We start from the raw sequence: 15,753 nt of genomic DNA, 5'->3' as shown, positions 1-15,753 counted from the left end.
TTTCCCCCTTTCTCACTGAGAAGACCACTGCCTTCTTTTGGCACAAAACTGCTGTTGACATAAAAATGCTTAGTAATAGTAAATGTGTCCTGCAAAAAAATAAACAAGGACTTCAGAGTATCACTTCTACTCTGGAAATTCAAGGGGGCAATTTCCCCATGTAATCATTCGATACGAAACATCTAAGATCTGTGCAATCCACAACTGGTATTCAGATGAACAAGAGATACTGGCAGCAATCCCTAAACTGGAGTTTAGTTTAATATTTGCTTTTTACAAAAAGTAAAATTCCACTTTAAATCAAAGTTTATGAAAAGGATAAGAGGTACCTCACCCAGCACAGAGGAGAGAGGTATTGTGAGAGATGAAGCCTCTGAGTTCATCTTGCATTTGGGCAGTATAAATCTTCCCTGGCTGCCCAGGATGCATGCCAGCACAGTCCCCAGCCCTGGCCCTTAAGCCTAAATGCTGTCAGCATGCTGTTTTTGTGATCCTCCAATCTGGGAATCTGTAGAGCGTGCCATGACACTCATGCTTAAAAATAAGGAGAATTTGGTACCTAGCCATAAATTAGTGAGTGCTGTTCCACTTTTACAACAGTGGCCCCAACTGCTTGGTTTTTTCAGTGCTAGAAGAGGTCCAGCTAGCACTCCTCCCCACTTGTTTACAGCAACCATTACAGTTACTCTATTCCATTCCTGTCTAATGCTGCCCCTTTACAATAATATTTGACAGGCTGCAAAAGCATATCAAGCAAGGCAACTAACTGCACTTATGCCTCTCTCCTGTGTTCTTCCTTTCACTGCCAATTCCAACTTGCAGTCACCCAAATGTAAAAAGCTTTACAGAATGCTCTCCTCAGCTAATCAAATCCCTTCACACTCGCACCTGCAATACAGGTGGATGACAACAAACCATTAAAATAAATATTCAAAACATTTGCTTTGGATAATATGTGAAGTGTGAATTTCTGGTGTACACTTATCGGGAACAACAGGAGATATTTTGGACAGGATTTAAAAAAAGAACCAAAAAACATTTAAGTGATTCAGGAGCTTACATGCCAGCAACTTGCAGTGAAGTCTGTATTCCTGCACCTCTATTTTCACATCTATTTTGCATGACTAAAAGCTTCTGTGGAATCTTTGATGGCTGCATTCTTAATACCTGCAAGACTGGTGCAATTGTGCAGCAAGTCACAAAGAACCAGGCCAGTATCACTGCTGACCCAGTTTCATGCAAACCTGCTCACACTCAGGAGTGTCTAATATCTGCACTGGATAAAGATGTATTCAACCTCCTCCAGATGGAATAACACAGTCTAATGTACAATCATATGCTGCCTTGAGGACACATTTTAGCAGATCCAAGGTTATGAACGCATTGCTGAGACCAGCTGCTTGAAAAACTCCTGAAGGCTTTAGCCATTCAGTCAGACCTGGGTTAGCTACAACATTTTCAAGTGTTGCAGTGGCATCTGTAATCTCCAGGTTACAATGTACTTGATTTGACTTTTAGGCAAGCCTCAGATTTAATGCCTCTGAGTTTTAACTGCCCTGATTACAGTATGTTTTGGCCCTCTGGTCTCTTGAAATATTTACATCAAAATAGAAGTTTTGCTTTGTTATCGGCATGTAAAGAAGTAGCCTGATTTTTACCATACATGCATTTTGCTGTGCTTTTAGCCAGAAAAGGATTTGTATGTTAAAATTTCACTCAGTGGAATGAAGACGATGTTCCCCTTTCTCTTTTGCGCTTAAACTGGAACTGAACATGGTTTTTTTTCTTAAAAAAAAAAGTGTACATAAATAAAATCTTAGGTTTTGGCTTGGGTTTTATGTGGTTTGGTGTTTTGGGGTTGTGGTTTTTTTTTTTGTGCTTCTCATATCAAGACAACTTGAGAAGATACTCACTCGTAACTGTAGTAAAATACAGTGCTCACGTTCTTCTCAGTGTGGGGGCAATGTGTCACAGATGCATGTCATGGTTTTCAAAGAAACAGTGCGCACGCAGATTCTGAATCTGCAACACTCAAGAAGGCAAAAAAGCGACTTGCAAAAAATTACTGTATACCAAGGAAGACCTGCTGGTTCAGTAGTGCTACTTCTTAACTCTTCCCCTTTCCCACTGTAGGGACAAAAGAGGCAGGAAAGAGGCATGCTGGGTTAGGGATGCAAATCTGAGTGTCATCAGTTAAGCCTGTACATGGGCAGAAGCCTGTTCCCATAAAACGGGTAACAGTCCACACAAATACTCCTCCCTTTTTTCTGCTGCTAGGCTCACCCTTCTGCATGTTCTGACACTGAGTGCATATTGCACCCAGGTAGTCATCTTCAGTGGCAAAGAGTACAGCTACTACAGAGCAGTTTCAGAGTGGATAACACATATTCATTAGAACAAGGATGTCACATGTAAGCAAGAAATAAAATAACTAATCTATGCATTTAGAAGTAAAGGACAGTCAAGTAAGTAGATCCATATATATCAATCAGTAACAGGTATAGTGAACATGCAAAAAGGACCACCAGGTTTGTTCCAAAATGGTTTTGACCAGTGATCAGCTATAACACGACAAACCCTGCAGTACAAAGTTTACACCGAAACATCTGAAAACTATCCACCACCGTACTGCTTCACACAAATAATACAGATATTGGAAGTCACTTTTTTATGGCAGTACTGGCAACTCATACAACCAACCCAATAATAGGGCAAGGAAATCTGACAGCACCTCCCCTTCAAAGCAGTACCTCCTGGCAGCTGAGCTTCCTAACACACCCAGGAGAATGCTAAAGCATTTCTAGAAATGGAAGCTTTCACTGAGTATACAAAATACTGATTTCCCTTATGCACTAGTCGAGGGACATTTTGGTGCCTAAACAAATCATGCTCCATTATTAGCATTTTACAAAGAGAACATATAACTAACAAACTAGAAAGCACCGACGCACACACAATTAAAAATTACAAACCTGCACAGCCCACCTCATGAGCACTAAAGTTCAATACCAAACACAAACTTCCACATCTGCAAGTCATTTATCTGTGAACTCCCATGGAGTGAATTGATGGTCCTGTTTCGACTTGCTAAAACTGGGACCATCAGTGCACTGACTGTTAATATAAACTATCTCCTATTTAACCCAGGGAAACACAAACCAAGTAGAAATGGAAACAACTGAAGTCTGCCAGTAGGAAGGAGGGAATCAAATACTGTCCTAAGGTGAAGATTTCCAAGGCAACAGCTAATTTGTTTGCTAACCCCAGCATTCAGTCAGGCAGCCTCTGTTGCAAGCATTGACGTGTGTGAAACACTAACCTTCATCACTTCGACCTGCAGGTCTTCATTGAGCGAAGGAGTCACTTTGACGGCATTCAGCATCTGATTAAGCAACTGTTTCTCATCTGAGTCTGTTTCCATGGATACAAACCTCTCATCAGACAGCAGCTTCTGCAGAGAGAAAACGGCAATGTACAGGTTGAGACAAAACTGCCTCTGCCCAATTCTGCTGTAAATGAGTACACCTAAACCTATTAGTGTTTGGTACTATGGTAGCTAGGTTTTCTATGTACAAATTTCAAATTGATCCAATAATATAAAATATGAAAGTACAGCAAAAACTGGGACATCTGTGCCACGATAAGGGGACAGATAACATCTTTTGAATCAGCTGCCGTTCCAGTATCACCTTTCTCCATCCCACTTCTCCAGCGTCCAGAAGAAAGCAGACATCAGTAATTGACACGAGAGATCACAAAACACTCCAAGAAATGCCCTCAGCAAAACCTCTCAACATTTTAGAAGTGAGGAGAGCGTGGAACCCTTGCACTCCCTCCAACCCCCCCACAAAAAAACACAAAAAACTAACCCCCCCCCCCCCCCAAAAAAAAAAAACAAAAAAACCCCACTCAGGCTACTATCCTGGCCTCAAACTAGTGCTAGCAGATACCCTGCCCAGCCAGAGTCAGCTATGATCCTCTCACTCCCACAGGGCACAGAGCACAAGCACTGTGGAGGTGGCACTACTGATCACTGACAAGATGTGTTTTGTGTCATTCAGAAGTTGACTAATCATGGATGCGATCAAGTCCTCAGGAGGATGAGTACTGGTAGCAAGCGTCATGGTTTAAGCCTGCAGGCAGCCAAACACCACACAGCTACTTGCTTGCTCCCCCCCTCCCCCACAGTGGGATGGGGAAGAGAATCAGAAGAGTAAGAGTGAGAAAACTCATGGGTTGAGATAAAGACAGTTTAATAGAACAGAAAAGGAAGGGAAAATAATAACAATAACAATAATAACAGAATACACACAATGAGTGATGCACAATGCAATTGCTCACCACCCACCGAACAATGCCCAAAAACAGCGATTGCAACTTCCTGGAACATGCCTCCCATTCATATACTGAGCATGACGTCACACGGTATGGAATACCCCGTTGGCCAGCTGGGCCAGCTGTCCCAGCTATGCTCCCTCCCAGCATCTTGTGCACTTGGTAGAAAGTCCTTGACTAGCAGGGCACTTAGCAACAACTGAAAACCTCAGTGTGTTATCAACATTCTTCTCATACTAAATCCAAAACACAGCACTAGGAAGAAATTTAACTCTATCCCAGCCAAAATCAGGACAGTATGTGACTGGCATGAGGACCACAAACATACATAGGACTGCGTTCAGTACAGATTGGTCTAAAATATTCAGTCTGAAGTTCAGTCAATCAGATTTCCTTTGCCTAGAAAAAGCCAGTATCCAAGCCAGTATCTCCCAACATGGCCAGTGCCACTATTTCCTCAGAGTTCTACTAGAAATGCCTCTTGTATTTAGTCTATAATCACTGTCCTGGTTTCGGCTGGGATAGAGTTAATTTTCTTCCTAGTAGCTGGTATAGTGCCGTGTTTTGGATTTAGGATGAGAAGAATGTTGATAACACACTGATATTTTAGTTGTTGCTAAGTAGTGTTTACGTTAGTCAAGGACTTTTCAGCTTCCCATGCTCTGCCAGGTACACAAGAAGCTGGGAGGGAGCATAGTCAGGACAGCTAACCCCACTGGCCAATGGGGTATTCCATACCATATGACTGTCATGCTCAGCATATACAGCTGGGGGAAGAAGAAGGAAGGGGGGGATGTTCGGAGTGATGGCATTTGTCTTCCCAAGTAACCGTTACGCCTGATGGAGCCCTGCTTTCCTGGAGATGGCTGAACACCTGCCTGCTGATGGGAAGTAGTGAATGAATTCCTTGTTTTGCTTTGCTTGCACGCGCAGCTTTTGCTTTACCTATTAAACTGTCTTTATCTCAACCCACGAGTTTTCTCACTTTCACCTTTCTGATTCTCTCTCCCATCCCGTTGTGGGGGGAGTGAGCGAGCGGCTGCGTGGTGCTCAGTGGCCGGCTGGGGTTAAACCACGACAATCACCTTCATGAGTGCCTCTTATTAGTGGCAGGCATCCTGCAATAGAGGTCCCCACTCAAGTCTTCTTCCAGCTCCAGTCTTCTTAGAAGCTCCCATGACAGAGCAAAACTACCTTGTCTCAGTTCCCAGGAACACAACCTTGCTCTGCCCTGGTGCAGACTTTGATCAGACCACTTCACCCTGTACATTCTGCATCATTTTTGTACTGATGCTCCTTCCTAGCTTCAACTCTGTAGCACATTTTACTGGTTCATTCCTACTACTTATTTTCTATGCTTGTACTGGGTTTGGCTGGAACAGAGTTAATCATCTTCATAGGAGCTCACAAAGTGCTGTGTTTTGGATTTGTGACCAAAACAGTGTTGCTAACACACCCATGTTTTGGCTATTGCTGAGCAGAGCTTACACAGCATCAAGGCCTTCTTTGCTTCTCACACTGGCCCCCTAGCAAGTAGGCTGGGAGTGCACAAGAATTTGGGAGGGGACACAGCTGGGACAGCTGACCCCAACTGACCAAAGAGATATCCCATACCATATGACGTCATGCTCAGCAACAAAAGCTGCGGAAAGAAGGAGGAAGGGGAAGATGGGAACATTCAGAGTTAAGGCATTTGTCTTCCCAAGTAACCGCTATACATGATGGAGCCCTGCTTTCCTGGAGATGGCTGAACACCTGCCTGCCGATGGGAAGTAGTGAATGAATTTCTTATATTGTTTTGCTTGCGCATGCAGCTTTGCGTTCCCTATTAAACTTTGTCTTAGCCCATGAGTTTTCTCACTTTTACCCTTCAGATTCTCTCCCCCATCCCACTGTGAGGGAGTGAGTGAGTGGCTAGGTAGGGCTGAGCTGCCAGCCAGGGTTAACCCACAACAACGTTTTAAAGAGTTTTGCACATAGCAGTATATCAAGTGTTTTAGCACTGTACAGCCTGATGAGATTTAACTCAATTTACAAGGAAAATAATACGTTTTTCTATATAAAGGAGAATGTTCCATTTGGTGTGAGAGATATGAAGCTATTAGAGAAAATCCAGGGAAGGACTACTAAGATGATGGGCTGGAGCATCTTTCATAAGAGGAAAGACTGAGAGCTGGGACTGTTCAGCCTGGAGAAGAGAAGGCTGGGGGATGGATCTCATCAATGTATATAAATACCTGAAGGGAGGGTACAAAGAGAAAGAGCCAGGCTCTTTTCAGCGGTGCCCAGTGACAGGGCAAGAAGCAATGGGCACAAACTGAAAACACAGGAGGTTCCCTCTGAACATCAGGAAACACCTTACTGTGAGGGTGACGGAGCACTGGCACAGGTTGCCCAGGGAGGTTGTGGAGTCTCCCTCCTTGGAGATATTCAAAAGCTATCTGGACACGGTCCTGGGCAACCTGCTGTAGGTGACCCTACTTGAGCAGGGGGTTTGGACCAGATGAATTCCAGAAGTTGCTGTTAACCTCCACCATCCTGTGATTCTGTGACCTACTTTTAGTAAATTCAAGTTGTACTTCATCTCATTTTTGTCTTTTATCCTATTTTTTTAACCTATCTCCATAGCATCAGTTGTGTGGTTTGCTTTTTCGTCCTTCATAAAACTTCACATATCATAAATATAGATGTAGGACTGTACTGTTGCCTGGATTACTGTTTTAGGCTTCTAGATAGGAGGTAACACTCGTATTTAAGGTACTATGCTTCAAATCCGCAACTTTGCAATTCCAGTCCTTACAGAGCTCAAGTGTATGTGCAGCAAGTTAGAAGAGTAAAAAGATAAATTTTATCTGAGTGTTCCCAAGGAAGTTATACTACAGTGGACAGTGGGTTATTCATAATTCCTCCACTATTCTTGGTTGATCATCACTCTACAGTGTTTTTCTAACAGGTATACCTGCACTGGTACAAGAGCAGGCATATGTTCAAGTCCCACTAGTCTACTGTTGCTTTCACTTTAAAAGCAACGACCCCCCCCATACATCTGCAACACAGGGCACAGGATCTCAGAGTGGGACCAGAGTACTACGCTGCAAGAAGGTGATACGTGTCTTCTGGCAGAGTCAAATAATTACAGGAACCCTTCAGAAAGTACCTTTTTTCCTTAGCTAGAGCCTCCTACAACCATGTTGTACCCCACTATGGGGTACTCTCTAACCAAATGCCTGACACCTCATATGCTGAAATAAGTGAATTTGAATGATCCACTTACATCCTTATACTCCCAAAACAACTTCATGCTTGCCCTTTGAGGGAGAAATTTATTTTTGGAAAATGGTAGCATGCATTTCATGCCCCAGAAGTGTACCAGCCTTTTCCACAACTAGCATCCCCCTAGTGATAAGTATTTAGTGATATGTACTCATTTGTCAAATTAAAAGAAAGGTAAACAGCTTTAGTTTTTATACTGTCCAACCCGAGGGAGTCTTTTTGTTGCTCGTGCTGCACTGCTGGTTTCTTTTGCAATTTCATAAACTTCTAAATCAGATGCTACTCCTACTGTTTTCAGTGTACAAAAAACCCTGGAAAGTGCCCACACATAGAGAATGCAGCTCCCAGATCCTTTATTAACCTCTCCGTCTTTCAAGCACTGCAGTCCTCTCTTCTATCAAAGCAAATAGGAAGACCTGACTCAGTTTAGTTTCTAAGACATTTAGCAGTGGCAAGGCTTATTGAGAGTACCACAGGGCCACACAAGGAAGAGTACATCTCCATTTCAACCCTGAAAGCCAGGAACTCCCACCTATCTCCAGAACATTTTTAGCTTCTGAAGAATCACCAGCCTTTACTTGTATCCTAACTTCTGAACACTGTTACAGAAACATGAACATTATTGTTAGGTCCACCTGAAGATAGACACTTTTTCAGTAGTATTTTCCAAAAGAAAAGGCTAGATTTCCTTGACATCCACTGCCTACTAACACACCCCCCACTCTAAAGCCATACCTGCATCCCTGCTAGAGCCTGTTGGGCCAGCTTCATGCTCTTCGATTCCAGAGCCAGTTGCAGAGGAAGGAGACACTTCTCCCTGATGAAAATTAAAAAAATAAAAGTGAGAGGGAACAATGGAACTAAAATTGGCATTCAAGGGAATAACGTTCCAGAAGGGCTGTATCACTTTCAGTAAGATAACACTTGCATACAGTAATCAAGGAGAATTTCACAACTCTGTGAAGCACTTTTACCCTCTAAAGAAAGTTGGCATATTTCTTCACATACTGTTAAGAATGGCCTTTTAATTGAAATTTCACAAAATACTTCCCAACTGTTAGCCCTCTATGTGCATGCATGAATGTGCAAAGCATAAAGAAGGGATTCACAGATCACTAGTGGTCCTTCAACTCAGCGTGATAAGCATTACATTTCAGTCACTTACCTTGTGTTTAGTATTCAGGTTGCCAGAAAAGTGGTTTCATAATCCGCTTTCTATTAGTCAAGTTTTGGTCTATGGCCTCCTCTACAGTACAGTGTGCCCTGTCATGTTAGCTCCCTCCAACTATAAACGATGTAGACAAGAGCAAATGTACACTAATGAATTAGCATGTGCTAGAACTATGACTAAGCTGTATTTTGATTACAGAATAACACAATTTTTTGAATATTAAAATAAATCACTAATTAGGATAGTATTTAGATGCTTTTGACTCAGTGCTCAGATACTGAGTTTTTTTTATTTGGTGACCAAAGCAAACAGTGCCTAGAGCTGTGACTTCTCTCTTTACTCCTTGCTCCTTATCAGAGAAGGGCTGCAGCATCTGAGGAACACCTAGTAACCACAAGCCCTTTAAGCAACTCCTGCTAGGATGTTGATCAGGAAACTCATTCCTGATCAGAGATACTCAGCCCATGTCCAGTTGTAGTCTCCCTTTGGTTTGCAACACTTCATTAGGTCACATATCATGAGAGGCACTTATCTGTACATACAGAGTCTATTTTTGCATTTGCATAGACATACTTGCTTATGGCAAACCTTTCTGTGCCAGCCATTGAGAGTCTTAGTTCTCCAACTGTCTGTATTGCACCCCAAGGAGCCCTTTTGGAATCACATTAATTTCCTCCCCATGGAGACAAGTGTGTGCAAGGTAAGAAGGAACAGAAAACAACTAGTTGAGTCTTTTCTTACCCAACTGGAAACCAAAAAGCCCTTAGTTGTTCCATTTGAACTATTCTTCTTTGTCAAGTCTCAATGCATTCAAACACACACCCAAACCCCCTGTCTTTTCAAAGCAGAGTCAAAGATGAGTAATTTCTAAAAATACCAAAACGAAAAGTTTTTCCTCTTTTGCTCCTGTGAGCTGCCTTTGACCTGAATTCGCTTAGTTTCAGTTGACCAATGATAAATAGTTTATGTGCCCAAAAGTATATAAAAATAAAAGTATTGACTAGCTCTCCTACAACTCTAAAGGTTCAAGTTCTGACACAAATGAAACACATGCAGTAGACCAGCATGCATATTCTGCTCCTCTCGCAAATCCTCCCTTCATAACTAGCTAAGGAGAAGCCCTAGGTTAGAGCAATAGTGATTACCAGAGTTTCAGACATATTGTCAAAGCTACCTAAAGTCATGCTTTGCCACAGTCTGCCCATAACCTACTGACCTCGCTCCAAAACTGGTAGTCTACAACCTGAACTTGCTTTTTAAAAAACTTAATCGGAGATTACCAAACACTGGCTGTCTCAGCTTTGGGGAACCTAGCTTGTAACTCCTTCAGCGGATCCTGCTTGCAGAGTGGACTGAATATCTACTCTGAAAAGTCAACTCTATTTTGGGTGTGTTCAGTTGGTATTCCTTTCTCTCCACCTTTCCCAAAGAAGCACAAATCACAAGCTACCCCAAGGGGTACAAATCTGCTATTTGCTCTTTGAAATGCAACCCCTTCCTTTAATGATAAATTAAAGACTTGAGAGTCACGAGCATGGCTCATTTAAGCAATTTCGCAAGCTTCTGTACTTGGCAAAGACCTCTTAAGAATCTGCAGATCTTTTCATATTTGTACCTTCTTCCCAGGTTATGGGAATTTGTAAAAGGCCATCTGGCCTAACACCACAAGAAGCTTTTTAAAAGAAACATGCATTACACAGATTTCTAAAGAACTTGAACCAGAATACATGCATATCTTAAAATAGGTTTCTAACTAAAAGCTAACCATTTGCTTCATTTAGGATATTCTGAGAAACAGGCAGGCACAAAGCCCAATTTTCTCAGAAGCTCCTTTCTTGAATGTTTCTGGAATCAATTTAACTACAAGGACTCTTAAAACCTGTGAGTTTAGCATCTGTAGCTTGAACTACAGAACATCTAGGAGATATTTCCTCAGAGTGTCATATCATCCACATCTACAGAAACTGCCAAAACATCTGCTCCAGGGTTCAGACAGTAATCCTCTAGCCAGTACAGAGCTGGCTACCGCCTATGTATCTACTGCCAGCTTTGCCCAGACCTAGGAACATATGTAGCATGCAGGTAATTTGTGATAGGACTTTCTAGTTTAGAGAGGTGCCACAGCAATATATCTCTAACCCACGAAGCACTTTCAAGTGATAACTTTTACATTGTGACTTTGACATACTCTCTAAGAGTTGTCACCATCACCCTCTGGGAGAGAACTCACATTTGAAATCAGTAGATCAACAGGTGCCAAAACAAGGTGCCTGTGCATTAACTGGTGCTCAATCAGCCAGACATACACAGGAAAAAAAGAAGAAGGGGGGGGGCGGATGGGGATCTGTGGAAATCACAATAGTGTATAGTACTAACTGCAGGGATGCTAAAGACTGATGATTATTTAGACCTGCACCTCTTCAGGGCAGAACACCACATTTCTTTTAGACTTTCTACAGTTCACTGCACAGGATATAAACATATGGGGCATTATTAATACACAACAAACTTATTCTCACATTAAAGTGGATGGAGACTGGGAGGAGAGGGGAGAGGGAAAGCAGTCATAAGTCACTGGAGTGGATCCAGTTCAGTTTCATTATACTGAAGACAGGTGGGAGCTCCTATGGCTTATGTGTAGCTACCCTGCACATCAGCATGTTGCCTACCATCTGTCATCACATACTGCAATAAGCAGAGAACAATGAGAGCTGTTTCTTGAGATAGCTCCCAAAATGAAGAGCAAAAAATGACAAACAGGAGGATGGAAATTAGAACAGATTCAATTAGCTGAACTTCCCATCCTTGCTAAAAATGTTTAACTGAAAATCTAATTAAGGTTGCAGCCTGTATTCCCACTGTATTCTTGGAGAAAATGAATTGCCATTGTGTCATTTCCTGTTCTTGTTACACACTCAGTCAATTAAATCTTTAGCATTTCCATGCTACAGCTATAAAACACCTGCAGAGATACCTCACAATGTTCGATTAGCTTGAGCATCTTCCACATTTCAGTTCAACCTGCCATTTAAATGCATCATCTGCTAGTATGAGAACACAGAAGGACACGGCAGAGAATCCTCAGGCAGAATAGGGGAGGATGATGTAAATTAACACAGTCAGTCCCTACTAAGATCTACCACTTAAGAACTGCGTTCAATAAGGCTGCACAAGAGATATTGCAGACCAGAATTTGGTCTCAGAGTGCAATGAGGAAAGGGATTGAGGTTTCCTCTTATATCTTACAGCCCTTTTATAGTTCTACCCTGTTTTGAGTGGTCCCACACCATGGGATCTCATTGCTTACTCCACTCTATGCAGTTCTATACTGTCAAGTGACAATTCATTCAGATTTTGTAGTGCTACACATGTAAGACATTTTACGTATGTGAAGTTCTCAGAATAAGCTAGTGCATATCAATACACTTCAGAACATGTTAAAGAATGGTTTCCATTTACGTTACTGTACGGAAACTAGTTTCACACTGGTGCATGCAGGTGTGGACATATATACACATACAGTTTTAGGCACAAATGCCAACTTAACCCTGAATGAGACGAGTCAAGTACAACACAGAGGGGGCATGAAAGGAAGGGAGCACCTTTGACTTGGAGGAGGAGAAGCTACCAAAAGCTTCAGGATAAGGTATCCTGGGCATTGACAGATGAAACAAAGCAATGAAAACAGAAGCTAGAGGGAAGAAAGAAGCTGAGATGGTGTAAAGAAAGAATGATAGTGAAGAAAAAGGATGTGCTCAGATATAAGTGGTATACTATGCTGAAATCCACACTAATTGCATTGTTTGTGTATGTCCACACAGCAGTGCTCTCAAAAGACAGCTCAGTTTAAAAAACAAAACAAACACACGCACCCCCCCGCAAAAACAAAAAAGGTGGGGGGGGGAGGGGGGAAGGGGAAGGAAAAAAAAAGACAAAACCAGAGGGGCACTAATAGCAGATCCTGGCTATAATATTCTATCCCTGACAGCAGAAGAGAACACAGGGATCACTCTTTATCTGCTGCTGTTGTCTAAGGTCACCTGTGCAAAGGGTATGGTGAGAGTCACTGCAGAACAAGGGTCTGGAAGAATGATTTTACAGCACAGAAAGTCATTGCGGAGACATGAAACAGCTTTCCTAACCCCAGGGTTTCTATTAAAATCTACTATAACACATAAATACTGAACATACATGATGGCAGCCCCCCACCTTTCAAAACAAAAAGTGCCAACCACCCTTCTGTCCTGACCCAGAAGACCAATTAAAAAAACCCAAAACAACCATATAATATTCTAAGGTCATTAGAAACCAGTAGCCATTTGCACTAACGGGTACTCCATTAGAGAAAAGAGCATTTGGCAAGTGTGGACCTTGTTATGTACAACACAGAGTAAGCAGAAAGCGCGAAGGACAAAGACTCAGTCCTGTTCCTACTGCGGCTACCTGGAGTTTTGTCACTAGACCTCCATGGTAGCTGGACTGAATCCCAAGTGCCCTGCCCAGGATCAAGCAAAAAGTCAGAGACAGAACCAAGTGCGTAATCCAGGACCAGTATCTCCAGGAGCACAGGTTGTCCTTCCTGAGCTACCCCACTCCACAACTGTCAACTTCGTAAACTGCAGAATGAGTCATGATAACGTAAATAGCGTTTATATTCAGCACACTGGGTTACAATGACCTTTCTAGTTGTCCGAGTTTGCCATGGCTCATTTCCCTGCAGGTCTGTCACAAGGGATGCTATGACAGGCCAGTCAAAACAGACTGCCAGAAAGGTCAGAGCAAACAGATTACTATTGTAAGTAAGAGATCATAAAAATCTTTCTATCCTCATTGTAGTGGAAAAAACCTTTAGTGAGAGAAGAATAATGGGTCATTAATTCCCTTTCATGATGAAAATTGTAATGAAGATAGGAAATGGCCCAAACTTAACACAGTCTCACGGCCCACCTTTACCTCCACGATACTGACTTAGAGAAGGGGGCATGGTAAATCAAGTATTTGTCACCACTGTAAGAGTTATTTCCCTTCATGCAAATGGTGATTAACCATATTAATTTTCAGAAATGGGACTAAAAATAAAGAGAGATTAGAAGTTAGACATCTCTGCATTATCTTCCCCCTGAAAATTACACAGAAGCAGCAAAATTCAGAACCTCAGGGCCTTATCAGCATGTAATTTGCATCCCACAACATAATTCACAGCCCAGTCAAAGAACAGATAAGAATTTGATTCATGGCTGTTGCCATTTTCTGATAGGCTGTTTGTTAGGCAGGGTAACAGTCATAGCCAGAGTCTGACATTTTTCAGTCAGAGTAACACTGACAGTTCAGAAGAGCTACTCAGTCTTGGCTGCTTAAAATGAACAAAGTATCACAGTGTGTAACTCTATTAGCCTCACTTACTCAAGCAGAAAAGTTGGCCCACCATGAGAAAATAAATGGTAAAGATGAATTCTCAAAATTCTGGAGGTACTCCCAGTACTCCCAGTTACCCTTAAATAAGCCAAACAGAAGCAAATACAGTTCCTACACAAAAGGGGACGATTTAATTTGTGTAAAACAAATTCCAGCAGTGTATATATGAACACAGGTACATATGAAAGTAGAAACATCCATAACTCTTCTTTTTCTGTGCTAGCTTAGAGAACGTTGATAAAAGACTCCAACAACTTTACAGTTCATAATGGAAGTACTTAAAACCTGGAGGAGGAACAGGAAATAAATACATCCTTTTTCAAGCAACAGCTCTTCAAGAAGAAAGGAGATTTTAAGTCCTTGCTCACATCCTAGAGAAATGATTAATTTTATCTACAGCAGAAATATGACCATCCCATTACGAAGAGTATTACAGTCACGCTCAGACAGAAGTTTGGAGCTTGCAGCATACAAATATAGGGCAAGTTCTCACGTCTCCACAATGCAGGAAGTCAGACCAGATGACCACAACAGGCTCCTTCAGCACTAAAATTTGTATCTCTAATGCAACTACAAGTTCGTGGAAGTACTTAGAGACCACTTAGCGCAATAGGATAAAAGACAAAATCTGAAGCCTTCCACTTAAACCCTCCTTTTCAAGAAAAAAACACAACAATAAATTATCTTTATGATGCTGTACCACTACAACATGATCATGCACTGTTAGACAACTTTGGAGTTACAGCGCTACATAAGAACGAACAAGCAGTCAGTCTTGCAGTTTACAGGTCCTGGAAAAAAAAACCAAACCAAACACATTGAGATACTTCTGTTGTACTACGTTGATATAAATTCCGACATGCTTCAGCAGGGCCAGGATTTTACTCCAGTTGCAAGCACAGAGACACTTGTGTGCATGTTTCCCATGTCAAGAGATTTGCCTCTCACACAACCAGATGAGGTTCCATCTTTACTAATAACTTTATAATTTCTGGCTGAAAGCCAGGTCAGGTTGGACAGGGCTTTGAGCAACCTTATCTAGTTGAAGATGTCCCTGCTCACTGCAGGGGGGTTGGACTAGGTGACCTTTAAAGGTCCCTTCCAACCCAAACTACTCTATGATTTATGATTTTCATTTTTCTTGCTCACAACTTGCAGCTTCTTTAAAAAAAAAAAAAAAAATCTTTCTTTTTCTCCCCACACAGTACAAAACTCTTCACTTTCATCCAGTTACAATGGAAAGGCTTCTTTTCATATGAGTTGAAGTTTAACTCTCCTTTTCTCTCCATATCAGATTCTCTCTCACCTCAGCTGCTGACATCAGCTCTCTCTTGGAGTTCCCTCTGGGTCTCTCCTCCAGCTCAGTATTTCCTTTTTCCATCCTCTTTGCTTCATGTATTCTCCTCTTCCCTTGACTCCTTTTGCTCTTCAAACCGACACAAAGTAATCACTTCACCCAACACTAAAATGAACCTGCCTCTGGAGGGAAGCATATGAGTTGCTTATCAGAGGACACCTAATGATATAGGGAAAAGGAAGTGAGGAATTGTGGTGGGTTG

The 15,753-nt window shown here is 42.0% G+C and overlaps 1 protein-coding gene across 1 annotated transcript in view; it reads right to left on the bottom strand.

Annotated features, from left to right (window-relative positions):
* KIAA1244 (KIAA1244 ortholog) overlaps nucleotides 1-8,425 on the bottom strand; it is a gene marked incomplete at its 5' end in the record, with an annotated part of 74,806 nt that extends 66,381 nt beyond the window's left edge. Inside the window, 2 exons of the mRNA XM_009581429.1 lie at nucleotides 3,320-3,451; nucleotides 8,344-8,425. Coding sequence (XP_009579724.1) covers nucleotides 3,320-3,451; nucleotides 8,344-8,425 — 214 coding nt within the window. The remainder of the gene's footprint in view (nucleotides 1-3,319; nucleotides 3,452-8,343) is intronic.
* Nucleotides 8,426-15,753: the final 7,328 nt, after the last annotated feature.

Source organism: Fulmarus glacialis, unplaced genomic scaffold (assembly GCF_000690835.1).
Source record: "Fulmarus glacialis isolate BGI_N327 unplaced genomic scaffold, ASM69083v1 scaffold2747, whole genome shotgun sequence".
Taxonomy (NCBI): Eukaryota; Metazoa; Chordata; class Aves; order Procellariiformes; family Procellariidae; genus Fulmarus; species Fulmarus glacialis.
The sequence above is the reverse complement of the archived record's forward strand: the minus strand, read 5'-3'. Positions and strand labels throughout refer to the sequence as shown.